Source organism: Protopterus annectens, chromosome 7.part1 (assembly GCF_019279795.1).
Source record: "Protopterus annectens isolate FY-2018-M chromosome 7.part1, PAN1.0, whole genome shotgun sequence".
Taxonomy (NCBI): domain Eukaryota; kingdom Metazoa; phylum Chordata; order Ceratodontiformes; family Protopteridae; genus Protopterus; species Protopterus annectens.
Genome location: NC_056740.1, coordinates 400,250,266 through 400,264,747, shown reverse-complemented (window position 1 = coordinate 400,264,747; position 14,482 = coordinate 400,250,266). Strand labels below are relative to the sequence as shown.

At 47.3% G+C, this 14,482-nt stretch overlaps 1 protein-coding gene across 1 annotated transcript in view; it reads right to left on the bottom strand.

Annotated features, from left to right (window-relative positions):
- The window catches only part of DCAF1 (DDB1 and CUL4 associated factor 1), a gene marked incomplete in the record, with an annotated part of 1,406,260 nt that overhangs the window by 1,070,460 nt on the left and 321,318 nt on the right, over nt 1–14,482 (bottom strand). Inside the window, 1 exon segment of the mRNA XM_044078852.1 lies at nt 5,406–5,519. Coding sequence (XP_043934787.1) covers nt 5,406–5,519 — 114 coding nt within the window.

Genomic DNA, 14,482 nt, shown 5'->3' with positions numbered 1-14,482 from the left:
GCTGGTTTTGTGGTGTGTGTAGTTGCCTTCTCCTTCTGTTTGGTCTTGCCAGTCCTGAGTTGAGAGAGCTCGGCCTCCAGTTTGGCTAAATAGCTGCATCTCTCGCAAGTATTTGTGTTATGTGGGAGGAGGAGAGGGTTGTCGGTGTACATGAGGCAATTGTAACATTGCCTCAATATTCCCAGATTCACCAACTGAGCAGGAAAGAACGCCAGCATCTGGCCCTTCGACATGCTAGAAACATTAAGGAGTTAGGTATGAGACTGAATAAGAGGGGACTTAGTAAGGAAGTGGGTACTCCTGGGGGGTTTCGCAAGTGAGGGACTTTGTATAATATAGAAGTGCTTAACCTGCAAGGAAGATGCTTTTAAGACAAGTGCTGAGCTTTTTTTGAAAAAAAAAAACTTTTAGGAACAAGTGCTGCCCTTTTTTGTTAAGGGATATACTGTTTAGGTTACTAGTATAGCAGTTCTAAGGGAAAAAATGAAGAACAGACTTTATGGAGCCAGAAAAAGTTTAACCTTGTTAAACCGGCGCTGCTCTAGTGGCAACTCCGCGCTAAAGCGTGCTTTATAGCAGGGGGCTGGAAAAGGCAAGAAATGGCCCTAAATGGCCAATGAATTACAAGTTACTGTCTTAAACCACTCCTCTGGGGACAAACAGGCAGCTCAGTACTCTCCATTCCCACTGGTGAGTAAAGAAACTTTCCCCTGACCAAACAAAGAAGTACAGGAACCAAGACAAAGCCCAGGGAATCAGCAAAACCTGATCACTGGAACAACTAGCCAGGAAAGTTAGGAGAACAAGAATATTTTTTTGTTTTTTTTTTAAATTTTTTTCACAGACAGAACAGAAAACACAATAAATGCTTGCTTTTCCATTAAATGCTATCAAAAGCTAGTACACTTGAGTGTATTAGCCTGTAGTTTAACTTTTAAGCAAACTTAAACTAAGAAGTGCAACCAACAATTAAAGCTTATAAAAACAGGAAAAACAGGTAATACCACTATAAAATAGACAGAAACAGTCGTTGAATAACTCAAATGGTCGAAAAATGCTAGAAAAAATACTTAAAATCTGGAAAGTTGCTTTTCCTGGTCTCTGCTGCTGTAGGAACTCTGCTGGATACCACGAGGAGCCGTGCTGAGTTCTCTACAGCCAGAAAAGCCCGCCAAAGCGTGCTTTATAGCAGAGGGCTGGAAAAGGCAGGAAATGACCCAAAATGGCCAATGAATTACAAGTTACTGTCTTTAACCACTCCTCTGAGGACAAACAGGCAGCTCAGTACTCCCCACTCCCACTGGTGAGTAAAGAAACTTCCCCCTGACCAAACAAAGAAAATGGAGAAGTACAGGAACCAAGACAAAGCCCACGGATCAGCAAAACCTGATCACTGGAACAACTAGCCAGTTTTCCGCCTAAAGGTGCTGCCATTTGAGCCTTGCTTGGCATGCAAAGGGGAAAGTCATTGGTTCTGCTTTCTGAATGGCTGTGAACTATCCTCACCACCTCTGAGTAGGTGCTTGCCATTGTCTGCCTCTAAACGATCCTTGAAATTGCCCTCTACCCCTCGGGCGCCTGTATCTACCTCTTTGGGGTCTGTCCGTGGCTGGAAAGGACCAATTTATTTGAAGGCCAATTTCTACTGAAACGTGGAGGTTGTACCTGTAGGAAATCTTTCACGGTTTGCATTGATTTTGCCTTTTCCTCCGTTTTCTTTAATACCTCCTCAGCTTTAACACCAAACAATACATCTTTTTGCAGAGGTGCATCTAGTAATTTAGCTTTGACATGATCTGGTAAGGTTTGCTCTTTGAGCCAAGCATGTCTACATATGACTGATCCTGTAACAGCAGCTCTACATGAGGCCTCTAAAGCATCAAAACCACATTGCAAGGTATGTTTACCCACTTGTTCTGAAACTGTGAAATACAAACATCCAAAGGATCTGAGGTGATGAGTTGCCAGCTTGGAGGACAGAGGGACAGCTGAAGGGACAAGGGAACCTGGCTGAAGATTGGGGGGGGGGTAAATGTCAAAGAGAAGCACTCTTGTCAGAAAAAGACGGCTTCTGGGCCACAGAAGCCTGGGAAGAATTTGCAGGAGGAGCTTTCCTCCCATCCTTCCTGCTTTTAGTGGCTTGAAGAGGCTCTCTGGATACAAAAACAGATTTGGTAGGACAGTTCCTATAGAACTTAAGGATACAGGACACAAAAATATGTTTAAGGTCCTGCAAAGCTTTACTTTTTTCTTGGAGATGTAAACACAGTAGCAGCAGCAGTCTAAGATTCTTATTATCCAAAGGAGCATCCAGCAACTTGGCCTTAATGCCTTCAGACAAAGCCAAGATTAACGCCTCATGACAGACCTAAAGGCAGCAGCTCTGGAAAAGACAACAGCAACAACATAGCTGCACTTCACAGAGTGACGAGTCACCTGAGTGGTAGAACCCAAAAAAGATAAAGTAGAAGACCTTCCTTCAGAATCAGGGAGGTCAGAAATAACTTAAGCCTGGGCAATCAAGGCCAAAGCATATCTGGTCATGTGAGTCTGGTAACTGATGGCCCTAAAGGCCAAAGTAAAAGCAGTATGGACCTTCTTTCTAATTCCCTCCATTGCCCTACTATCCTTATCCAGAGGCAGTAACTTGGAAAGAGGGCAAAAGCTTACAAGGCTTGTCAAAGGAGACGGACACCACAACACAGTCAGCAGAAGGACACTTAAATGGGAATGGTCAATCCTCGGGAACCTGTCAGTTCTCTTTGGAGCAGGGTGCAGAGAATCAGAAGTCTTAGAAGCAGCTATAAAGATGTCTAACAAAGCAGCCAACACAGGAGGTACTGCAGGTTTAGGAGTGTCCACATGAAGCAACTCATAATAACTCTTCCCAATATCAGACACCTGAGAAGAATCCCACTTAAAATATATTCCATCTTTCTGGCTGTCTCTCCAAAAGACAACTCCTCTAAAGGAGACTCTGGTCTAATGGACTCCTCTTCATCACATCTATAAGTCAAAGGAAAAGGGATCTGGGAAGAGTAAGACAAGGACACTTCATCAAACTCTGAATCCTCATCCAAGGAATCAGGTTCCAGGTTCCCTAGAGCTTCTGGAAGGAGTACAAGTTGAAGGCGGAGTAAGGACAGAAACCCCATGGAGAGGTTTCAGGGCCATCAAAGCATTAAATAAGCAGAGAGTAAACTCCTGCCATTCCCTTTGAGGGTCCTTAGGACTTACAGAAGAAAGTTTAATATTTTGTTTTGGTAGGGATTGTCAGCCCTAACAAACACCGGAGGTTCCGAAGTTTGACCAAATTCAATAAGAGCACCTAGAACCTCTTCCCTGACTACAATCTGTAGGGTCTCTCTAGGGCCCTCCAAGACAATCAGAAGTGGTTCCCCTCTATGTCCAAAGCAGACACCTGCAGAGCCTCAGAGGATGTGCAAAAAGGATCAATAGCATTCTCTACGAAATCACAGCAGAGGAATCTGAAGTAAACACCAGATGGCCTACAGGCCTATCACCAGCTTCTAGAGACACATCCGGTAAAGGCCTGACAGGCAAAGAATCCGGCCCAGATTTCTTGGCCTTGTTACTTAATGGAAGTACCTTTGGGTCGTTTCTGTCACACTACCCTGGGCTAACTGTTTAAACCTCTGGTTCTTGAGACAGATGGCCAGGAAGATAACCAGCTTCTAAGAGTCTTAGGCACAAACACCTTAGAAATACTACAGGATGTATGGTTTTGGAAAGCACCCAGACAAAATCAGACACTGTCTGTGATAATCCTTATGGGGAATCTGCCTCCCACCCTGACATTTTCCCTTCTTGGATGACATGAACTCCAGGTAATCAAAGGAAAACAAGATCAACTGTAAAAAGAAAAAGAACCTAACAGGGCACTTATCTGATGGCTAGGTATTCAGCACAGCAAAGGGTGTTAAGACAGATGAGGCAGAATCTTTATGCCCTACAATCCTGTATGGGGAGCATACGATCTAAAGGATTTGATAGACTGGCCGGACGGTGGGGTACCCTTGGCAGGAGATCCCCAATGTTAAGAATACTGCAACAGTGATTTATAAGAGCATCTAATGCTGCTTTAAGTTTCAGAAGCAAAAATTAAAAGGACCCATCCACAAATGCTTCACAGTACCCTTTTAGAGCAGTTACCTAATTACAACATGCTTTGTAAGAGACAATGGCGAGGTCTTCTACCTCACAGTTACAGGCCTTTCAGTAAAAAAAATCCTGTCCACTGTTACTGTCTCAGTGGAGCCATCACAACCCTCCCCATGTTTCCATGGGTTTGCTCCCACCTCCCAAAGGTATACCAGCTGAATGCCAATGCTTACTAAATCAAGCACATAACAGATTTATGTACATAAAGGTACACATATGTAACACAGCTATAATTTGATATGTACATTTAAATAAAATGCTGCACATGAAACTGTGAATGTGTGCAAATGTGCTTCATCTGACCATTCTCAACAGGGGTAAACAACATGGAAACTTAAAGTAGACAAAACTATGTTTTTGGGACATGGGACCAAAGTACCTGGAGGACATGTCAACTTCACAGAGACAGTGACTAGACGTTAGGAGTGAGCCTGAAACCCTGAAGTTGAGTTCTTAACCACATAGTGCAAAATGCACAAGTGCATTATGTTACATACAGTTTTGTGTGTGTAGATTTTACATATATATATATATATATATATATATATATATATATATATATATATATATATACATATATATATAAACACAGACATGTGAACACATGAATACACTTGTGACATTCAAAAGCTCACTATTAAAGCAGCCAAAGGAGCAAATGCTTCTAATATTTGAATGATTTAAAAGAACAATGAAAGAAGAAACTCTCTACCTTTAAACTAAAGAAAGGGTACATCAAAAACAGATGCAGTTTTAGTCACTATTTAATTAAATTTCAAAAGGTTCAGTGTGCAACTGCTTTACAAGACAGAGTAGAATGCAGCTCCTGAAAAAAAAAACATAGTACAAGTCCCAGAACTCCTTCCTGCTTTATTAGAATTACTTACCCCACTGTAGAAAATCAACCTTTCCAGGACTAGAACATCAGACTTCCTTCCCCGGGTCATACTACTCATTCTAGCCTCTCCAATTACATGCTTTACCATCTAGTAAGGAGCAGATTCATCTGCTCAGGACATTCATGTGACAGTCTCCTCCCACAAAGCTGAAACAACAGTCCTACACACCTGCCCCTAGGAGACATCTCTCACACACAAACTCCATTCAGCAGCATTACACGTGGCTAGTTGCACAGTTACACAAACTGCCTGATTAACTATTTGCACATTCATTTCATAAATCTTTTATCAGTCGTGAAAAAGTTCTACAGGAAAATTAGCTACCTTCTCTTGGAAAACAACAGCAGTTTCCAGTCCAGGCATGATATCCAGCAGGAGACGGCAAGCAGCAGTGTTCAGTGGAGGTTCTCTACTTGTCATTACATAAGCATTTACCAGCTAGAAAAGAGAAACATTTATCAGTAAATGTTTAAAAAAAAACTACAGAAGGGGTACATGTTAGTCTTTGCAGCTGTCACTAGCAATCCAGCATTCAGACCATGAAGTCCACTTGCAGGACAAGCTTATTCTGGTAAAGTGGTCTGCCATGGTCAGAACAAAAAAAAAAGGTCCATTTATTACATACAAGAAAAGCAGTAAGGACATGAGAAATAAAAAACAAATAAGTCAAAGAAAAAAGTAAGATATAAAAAAAGCTACATCATTATTACACAAGAACACACCAGACAAGTGACAATGGGACCATAACATGCCTAGCCACATACAACTTTATGTAGACAAATTAAAAATTTCTTGCTGTCTTTTTCAAGAACTTAATAGTACTCATCTTCTAAATTGTGCAGGGGTGTAAATAACCCTGGTGTAAATGTATGTCTACCCATCAAGACTAGCCTTAAAGGAGCTCCCAGTATGGTGCAGCTTCAGTAAACAGCCGAATATGAACCTCTGTGCTGGAAAAATAGTACATTAGCTAGAAGCAGAACAAGCTTCTGACAATGAAAAGAACATTAGAAATGTAAAGTAAGGGAAAGCACGACTAAGAAATGAAATCCCTACGTCACTCGATGGGCTGCCAACTGGCGTTCTGACAGAACCCACACGGAAAAAGTAGCAGACTCCAAATCCAGCTCCAGACAAATGGAGTACCTCAGAGTTCAGTCCTGGGACCGCTCTTGTTTGGCATGTACATCTCTGAAGTACAGGCCAACACTAAGGGACTCTGGCTAACAAAGTTCGCAAATAACTGCAAATTGGGAGCCATTACTGAATTCCCCAAATTATGCAGATATTATACAAAAGGGCCTTACAGAAACAGATGCTTGGTGCCATAGCCATGGGCTCAAGCTCAATGCCAAGAAATTTAGAAGTTATGTACTTACCATAACGTTCCATCTGAGTAGGTGGATTCATTTGTCTGCAACCTGTGGGTATGGATCCGATATCGGATCTGAACCGGCATGGTTTATCCAGCTATGGATCCGAGCTCCTAGCTCCTCCCCTCACCCATAATGCCCTGCTCTCCCTACATGACCTCAGATCGAGTTTGCCCTGCACCAACTACCCTAATAATAAAGGGTAATACATCCTATGCAGGAAACTAACAATGCCAGGGGGATAGGAGGGCGGGATGGTTGCAGACAAATGAATCCACCTACTCAGATGGAATGTTATGGTAAGTACATAACTTTTAAATCTGAAGTAGGAGAATTCATTTGTCAGCAACCTGTGGGACAGAGTCCCCAGCTACCTGAATCTTGGGCGGCCATCATGGAAGGATATTCGAGCACCGGAGCCAAAGGATGCTCTACCTCTAGACGTGATGTCCAGCTTGTAATGAGAAATAAAGGTATTTGATGAAGCCCAAGTGGCTGCTGAACAAATGTCATCCAGAGGAACCCAAGACTTAAAGGCCACTGAAGTAGAGACAGACCGAGTCGAATGAGCATGGACTCCCTCCAGTGCGGGCCTCCCAGAAGCTTGGTAAGCTAACAGAATACACTGAGAAATCCAGCGTGACAAGGAAACTTTGGAAATTGGCTTACCCAGATTGAATTTGGCAAAGGAAATGAACAATTGGTCGGATTGCCTATGACCAGCTGTCCTGTTAAGATAAAAACAAAGCTGCCTGTGAACATCCATGAATTGCAGCTTGTATTCACCTTTGTTCTGATACTTAGGAAAGAAAACAGGGAGGTTGATGGACTGATTAATGTTCGCTTCCGAAGCTACCTTAGGAAGAAAGGAGGGATTGATCCTGAGGCATACCCGGTCCGGATGGAAGACCAAATAAGGCGGTTTCATGGACAGGGCTTGAAGTTCAGAAACTCTCTTAGCTGAGGTAATGGCTACTAAAAATGCAGTCTTAAGAGACAAGAATTTTAGATCTACTGTGGCCGCAGGCTCGAAGGGGGGAGCGGTCAAGGCCTGAAGAACCAAAGAAAGATCCCACGGGGGAACCGTCTCTTTGACAGGGGGTCTAAGCAAAAAGGTGCCTTTTAGGAAGATTTTACATAACTTGGCAGACATAAGAGGCCCAGAGTCATGACCAACATGGTAATGAGAAATGGCTGCTAGCTGAACTTTGACCGTAGAACTACTGGCGCCATCATTAAATAGAGTAGTAAGGAAGTCTAGAACCAAAGGAAGGGGAACCGTGAAGGGATCTAGACCTTGCCGCTCTGCCCAAATGGAGAAACGCTTCCATTTACTGCGGTAAATTTTTCTGGTAGAGGGTTTATGAGCCGCTACCAGAATGGCCTTAACTGGGGACGAGATACCGGGAGTCCTGATGAGGAGTGGAACTGGAGAAGCCAAGCAGTCAGCTTCAGGTTGTCCAGGTTCGGAGTTGGTAGGTTCGATGGGTGTGATATCAGATCTGGAATGGGATCTAGAATCCAAGGTGGATTCACTGAATGAGACCTTGGGTAAGGGAACCAGATCTGTCGAGGCCAGAATGGGGCAATGAGGATCATTCTGCACCCCAACCGAGAGGCTTTCTGAAGCACCTGGAGCATCAGAAGCAGAGGAGGGTATGCGTAAAGAAGACCAGGAGGCCAAGCATGCACCAGAGCGTCTCTCGGGGAATCCCCTGGAGGTGGGATTACAGCGAAAAAACTGTCGCACTTGGCGTTTAAGGGAGAAGCAAAGAGATCGCAACAGGGAGTCCCCCACCGTGCGAAGATACGTTCCGCTACTTGAGCATTGAGAGACCACTCGTACAGGGAGAGAATGGTGCGACTGAGCTTGTCCGCAAGGATGTTGGACCGACCCGGAATATGCGTTGCAATGAGAAAGCGGTTGGTGGAGATCGCCCATTCCCACACTCTCATGGCTTCTCGACAAAGGGTAAGACCTGGTTCCCCCCTGTTTGCTGATGTACCAGACCACCGACATGTTGTCTGACTGAATCGAAATTGTTCCCAGGGGAAGGAAGGCTTGAAGTGCTTGCAACGCCAAGAGCACCGCCCTCATTTCCAGAACATTGATATGCAGGGAGGTCTCGGAGTCGTTCCACGTGCCTTGGACTGTCCGGCCCGCAAAATGCCCCCCACACCAGAGGCGGGAAGCGTCCGTGGTCACTGTGGCGAGAGGGGGAGATGCACAAAAAGGGCGGCCTCTGTGGAGATCCGGGGAATGGAGCCACCACAAGAGAGACCGCTTGCAAGCCTTGCTGATTGCAATGGGGTGATGCAGGGGGAGGGAGAGAAATGACCATTGCACCTGAAGTGTCCACTGAAGTACCCACATGCTCAAGCGGGCGAGTGGAAGAAGAGAAATCGCTGCCGCCATAGACCCTAGTGCCCTCAGGACCAATTCCGCAGGAACAGAGCTGGAGTGGAGGATGGCCCGCACCTGGAGTCGCAGATTCTGGACTCTGTCGGTTGTGAGAAAGGCCCTTAACTTCCTCGTGTCTAACCTGGCTTCTATGAATTCTATTAACTGAGTAGGGACCAGGTTGGACTTTCCACCGTGATGCCTAGCCAGGGAGCTAGGCGAAGAAAAGAGTCTCTTGCCAAGAATAGTAGATGCCTTGTTGGGGCGGTGAGAAGCCAGTCGTCCAGGTACAGAAAGACCTGCACCCCCTGAAGCCTCAGGTGGGCCGCAACCACTGCTAATACTTTGGTGAACACCCTGGGGGCTGTGGTGAGACCAAAGGGAAGGACCCTGAACTGGTAGTGACTGGCTCCCAGCCGGAAGTGAAGAAACCTCCTGGATCGTCTGTCCATTAGTATGTGGTAGTACGCATCCTTGAGGTCTATACAGCACATCCAGTGATTCTCTCCTAGAAGGGGGAGGATGGATTGTAGAGTGACCATCCGGAACTTCTCCTTGGGAACTGCCAGGTTCAATAGGGACAGGTCCAGAATGGGTCTTAGGTCTCCCGTCTTTTTTGGCACTAAAAAGAACCTGGAGTAGAACCCTGATCCGATCTGGTCTGGGGGGACGGGCTGGATGGCTCTTTTCCTCAGCAGATGGCCAATTTCTGCTGAAGCGGCCTCCCTCTGATCGGGTGGAATGTCGGGGAGGGATTTTAATTTTGGGACGTGAAGAAATGGGATTTTGCAGCCTCTGGATATAATCTGGAGAACCCAGCGGTCTGATGTTATGGACTCCCATGCCGCTAGGTGCTCCGAAAAACATCTCCTGACTGCCTCCAGAGTGGAGCAGTCGGGCAACCCCTCAGGGTTGCTGCGTGGGCCGTTCAGAGAAAGGTTCTCTGGACCCAAAATTCCTAGGAGCCCCTCTGCCCCTAGGGCAGCGTCCTCCCTGTCCTCCTCTGCCGCAGAAGGACTGGTTGTCCGGAGCGGGTTGGGATTGCTGCGACTTCCGGAACCACATCTTCTTCTGGCCCTTTTGGTTCCTAGAGTAGGACCTCTGGGGCACAGAGAAGCAGACTCAGACGGCAGACAGCGTCTTCCCACCCTTCTCGCTCTGGACAAAGGTGTCGCGAACCATCTTGCCAAAAAGGGCAGAAATGTCAAAGGGGGCGTTCGCGAATGACGCCTTGAAGGGCTCTGTGAAATCGCAATGGCGGAGCCAGGCCTGGCGTCTTGTGACTAGGCCCACAACTGCAGCTCCAGCAGCTCCTGTGGTAGCATGGGAAAGTAACCGCATAGAGGTATTGGTCACGGAACGAAGAGTGGCCATACGGGTGGAGTGCAAGAGTTTGTCCTCCTCCGACATGGACTCTGGGGGGGATGCAGCGTATTCTTTGATAAGATCGCGCTGCATCCTAATGACATGTGCCAAATAGTTGAGCGCCCTCACTGAGAAGGTCGCTGAACTAAACATTCGCTTCCCCAAGCGGTCCATCATCCGAGACTCCTTGCTCGGGGGATGGACTGAGGGACTCTCCTGAGCGAGTTCCCTCTTAGTGGCTGCTGCCGACAACATGGCATCTACAGGGGGTCCCTTGCTCCAGTGGGCACGGTCAGCAGGGGGACTAAGAATCCTGTCTGGCCTCTTGGGGATTGGCTCCACGGTGTCCGGTTCCTTCCACGCCCTGGTGGTAATCAGGTCCACCAGGGGGTCGGCAGGAGGGGACACCCAAGAGGTAGACGGGCCCGCTTCAAATGCCTCCAAGAACATGGACTCGTCCGAGGAAGACTTTGGGGCAGACCACCCACCTCTTATACGTAACATTTCCATGATGTCTCCAAAAGAGACATCCTCAGGGGGTGATCTTGGGGAGCCTTCCCCTTCCTCCAAGTCCGTGTCTTCAGTTAAAGACTCGGGGGAGTCTATGTGCGTCTTCTTACACGTGTGCTTGCGAGGTGCTTCCTCGGGGGGGCTGTCCGAGGAGCCCTCGCCAGCGGTGTCCAGTTCCAAAGGAACTGCTTGGGGCAGTGAAATGGGCTGTCCCAGTGGCCGGGTGACGGAAGTCTGACCCAGAGCAGATGGAGTGCGGGACGGATCCGAAGCAAGGGCCGGGGGTCCGGATGCCCTCAACAGAGCCCTCTCCACTACATCAAAAGCAGAGGGGGAGCCAGCCTCGACCAAAGGATCCCAAAGTTTGCTCCCCCTCGGATCTGAGGAGTGGATCGGAGCCGGCACTGAGCCCCTTGGATCCGAGGGACCAGTGCGCTCCGACACGGACGGCGCCGAAGGCACACTGAGTCCCCCGGATTCGAAGCTCGGGCCAAGGCTCCAAGAGGTCAGATCTGACAAACTCGAGGGTAGGGTCGGATCCGAAGTACCCAGTACTGTCGGCACCGGCCCACCCCCAGCTCCGAAGCTGCCCAGCTCCAAGCCCGGGTAGCGGGTCAGAGAAGGAGCTATGGGCTTCAAAAATGGGGTCGAGCCCCCCCCCCCGGGGGGGGGGCAGGAGCACTCCCATCTACATCTGGGCCTGGATGAACCTTCGCATCATCCGGTCCAGATCAGCATCGGAGAGGCTGTAGGTAAACCTTGATGAGGCTACCGAGGTAGGCCTTGAGTGCCGCCTCGATAGCCTCGAAGGAGGTCGGGTCTCCTCCTCCTCAGGCCCCGGTGAAAAACATGGGGACCGAAGCCGAGGAGGAGGAGAGCCAGCAGCCAGAGAGGCCGGAGGAGAAGTCCGCTTAGCCGGCGGGGCCGAGACGGAGGTCTCGACCCGCCGCTTGTGGTGCTTCTCTCTCCAGTCCTTCTTCCTGGCTTCCCTCTCCTCCGAACCCGTAGAGGGAGTTTGAATCCCGGGAGGAGGAGGGGGAGCAGGCAAGGCAGTAACCGCAGAAGCAGTCACTACCAACGGGGTGGGGGCCGAAGCAGAGTCTGGGGGTAAGAGACCCGCCAAGACCAGCTTCGACCTCCGCTCCTTCAATGCCCTGGGGTTGAACCCTGCACAGATTGAACACCCAGAAGTGAGGTGTTCAACCCCAAGGCATCGAACGCACCGAGTGTGGCCATCAGCAGGGGATAGCTTATGGCCACACTCGGAGCATTTTGAGAAGATTGCCTTTGGGGCCTCAGACATACTAACTTTTTTTTTTTAAATAAAAAAAAATTAAAGTAAGACACACACCGAAGGCCCCAAAGAAAAACACACACTTACACTAGCTACGCGCCAGACAGGGGAGGGTACATAAAAATAAGTTAACTTAACCCAAAAATACTATAAATAGGAAGGGAACCTAACACTTTCACACAGTTAAAGTATTTTTAAACAGAAATAACCCTTATAAATTACTGAAAAAAACACTTAGCTTATGGAGCTCGAAATCTAGGCTGTCACCATGAATGCGGCAAACTAGATCTGGGGTCATGTAGGGAGAGCAGGGCATTATGAGTGAGGGGAGGAGCTAGGAGCTCGGATCCATAGCTGGATAAACAATGCCGGTTCGGATCCGATATCGGATCCATACCCACAGGTTGCTGACAAATGAATTCTCCTACTTCAGATGTACAGTTATCCCCTTTGGGAAAAAACATGTACCTGTGAATTACCACATAGGTGGCAGTACACTAAACACCGAAAGTGTGATAAGAAGCTTAGGGACACAGGTGGACAGTGGTCACCTTCGATAACCACATCGCCACAACAGTCAGGAAATCCTTCTATGTGGCTCACATTATTACCAAGGGCTTTTCATCCAGAAAAAAGGTCATTATCCCACTGTACTCATTAAACCCATTATAGAATACAACGCCCAGTTTGGTATGTACCTCTCAAGACATCTGCAACAACTAGAAAGGCCGCAAAAACACCTCACTAAAATAATCACAGGCCTGAAGCAGATGCCCTATGCTGACAGTCTAAAAAACTCCACCTATACTCTCTCGCATAAAGTCTACTCAGAGGCGATCTCTGAACATACAAGGCCATGTCAAACCCTGAGCTGTTGGACATACTACACAAAGAAATCGCAATCCCTCAGAGACACGTTCTTCAGGGATCTCAACCTTGTCATCACAATGAACAAAATATGCTGGAGGAACAGGTTCCTGACCCAGAGACTCCCCAGTCTCTGGAATAGACTGCCCATACATGTCAAGCAGAGCGCCTCTTTGGCCCTCTTCAAAAGGAACCTTGATGATCGGATGGGGAGAGAGGCAATTCACCCCAGGGATCACATCAGTCACCCTGCTAGACAGGGGTCCAGGGAAGTAAATACTGTGGGAAGAAATAGCAAGGGAATTGTTATGGCTAGGCTTGTATAGGCCCTATTCATCATCATGACAAGGTTAAGATCCCTGAAGCGTGTGGCTTGGAGGGATTGGGATTTCTTTAAGTGTAGTATGTCCAACAACCCCGGGTTTGACATGGCCTTGTATGTTAGGCAGAGATCGCCTCTGAGTAGGCGATATGCGATAGTATAGTTGGAGTTTCTTTACACAGTCAGCATAAGGCATCTGCTTTAGGCCTGTGATTCTTTTTGTGAGGTATTTCCGCGGCCTTTCCAGTTGTTGCAGATGTCTTCTGAGGTACATACCAAACGGGGCATTGTATTCTATAATGGGTCTAATGAGAAATGAGTCCAGAGGGACAATGACCTTTTTTCTGGATGAAAAGCCCTTAGTGATGTGGTGTGCCATGTAGAAAGATGTTATAACTGTTGTGGCTATGTGGTTATTAAAGGTGAGACCAGTTGTCCACCTGTGACCCTAGGTCTCATCACACATTCGGTGTTTAGTGTACTACCACCTATATGGTAATTCACAGGTATGTGAATTTTCCCCAAAGGGGACAACTATACATTTTTTGGCATTTAGCTTGAACCCATGGCTCTGGCATCAGGCATCTGTTTCAGTAAGGCCCTTTATAGTACATCCACATCACCTGGGGATTCAATAATGGCTCCCATCTTACAGTCATCTGCAAACTTTGTAAGCCAGAGTCCCTTAGTATTGACCTGTACTTCAGAGAAGCAGATGCCAAACAAGAGTGGTCCCAGGACAGAACAATGCGGTACACCACTTGTCTGCAGCTGGATTTGGAGTAGGTTACTTTTACAGTGTGTGTTCCATCAGTAAGCCAGTTTGCAACCAATCAAGTGATGCAGGGATTAATGCCCAGCTTAGTAAGTTTATCTATGATTCCAGAGTGGGGGACAGTGTCAAAAGCATTGGCGAGGTCCAAGTAGGCTGTGTGAACTACCTTACCCTCATCCACGGCTCTGGAGACCGATTCAAAGAAGTCGATCAAGTTCAGGAGGCCAGATCGGCCCTTCACGAACCTAAACTGGGTGGGGTCCAGTGTTTAAAGGTTGCCAAGTTCCATAACAATACATTCCATGGCCTTGCAGATCAGACTTGTCAGACTGATGGGACGGTAGTTCCCGGAATCCAAAGTGGATCCCCCCTTGTGGAGTGGGATGACTGTAGCTGTGCACCACTCTGTGGGCAGAAAGCCTGAGGTGAGGCTATGATTAAACAAGACACATAGGTGAGGTACCAGTTCATTTTGTAGATCATGCAGTACATAG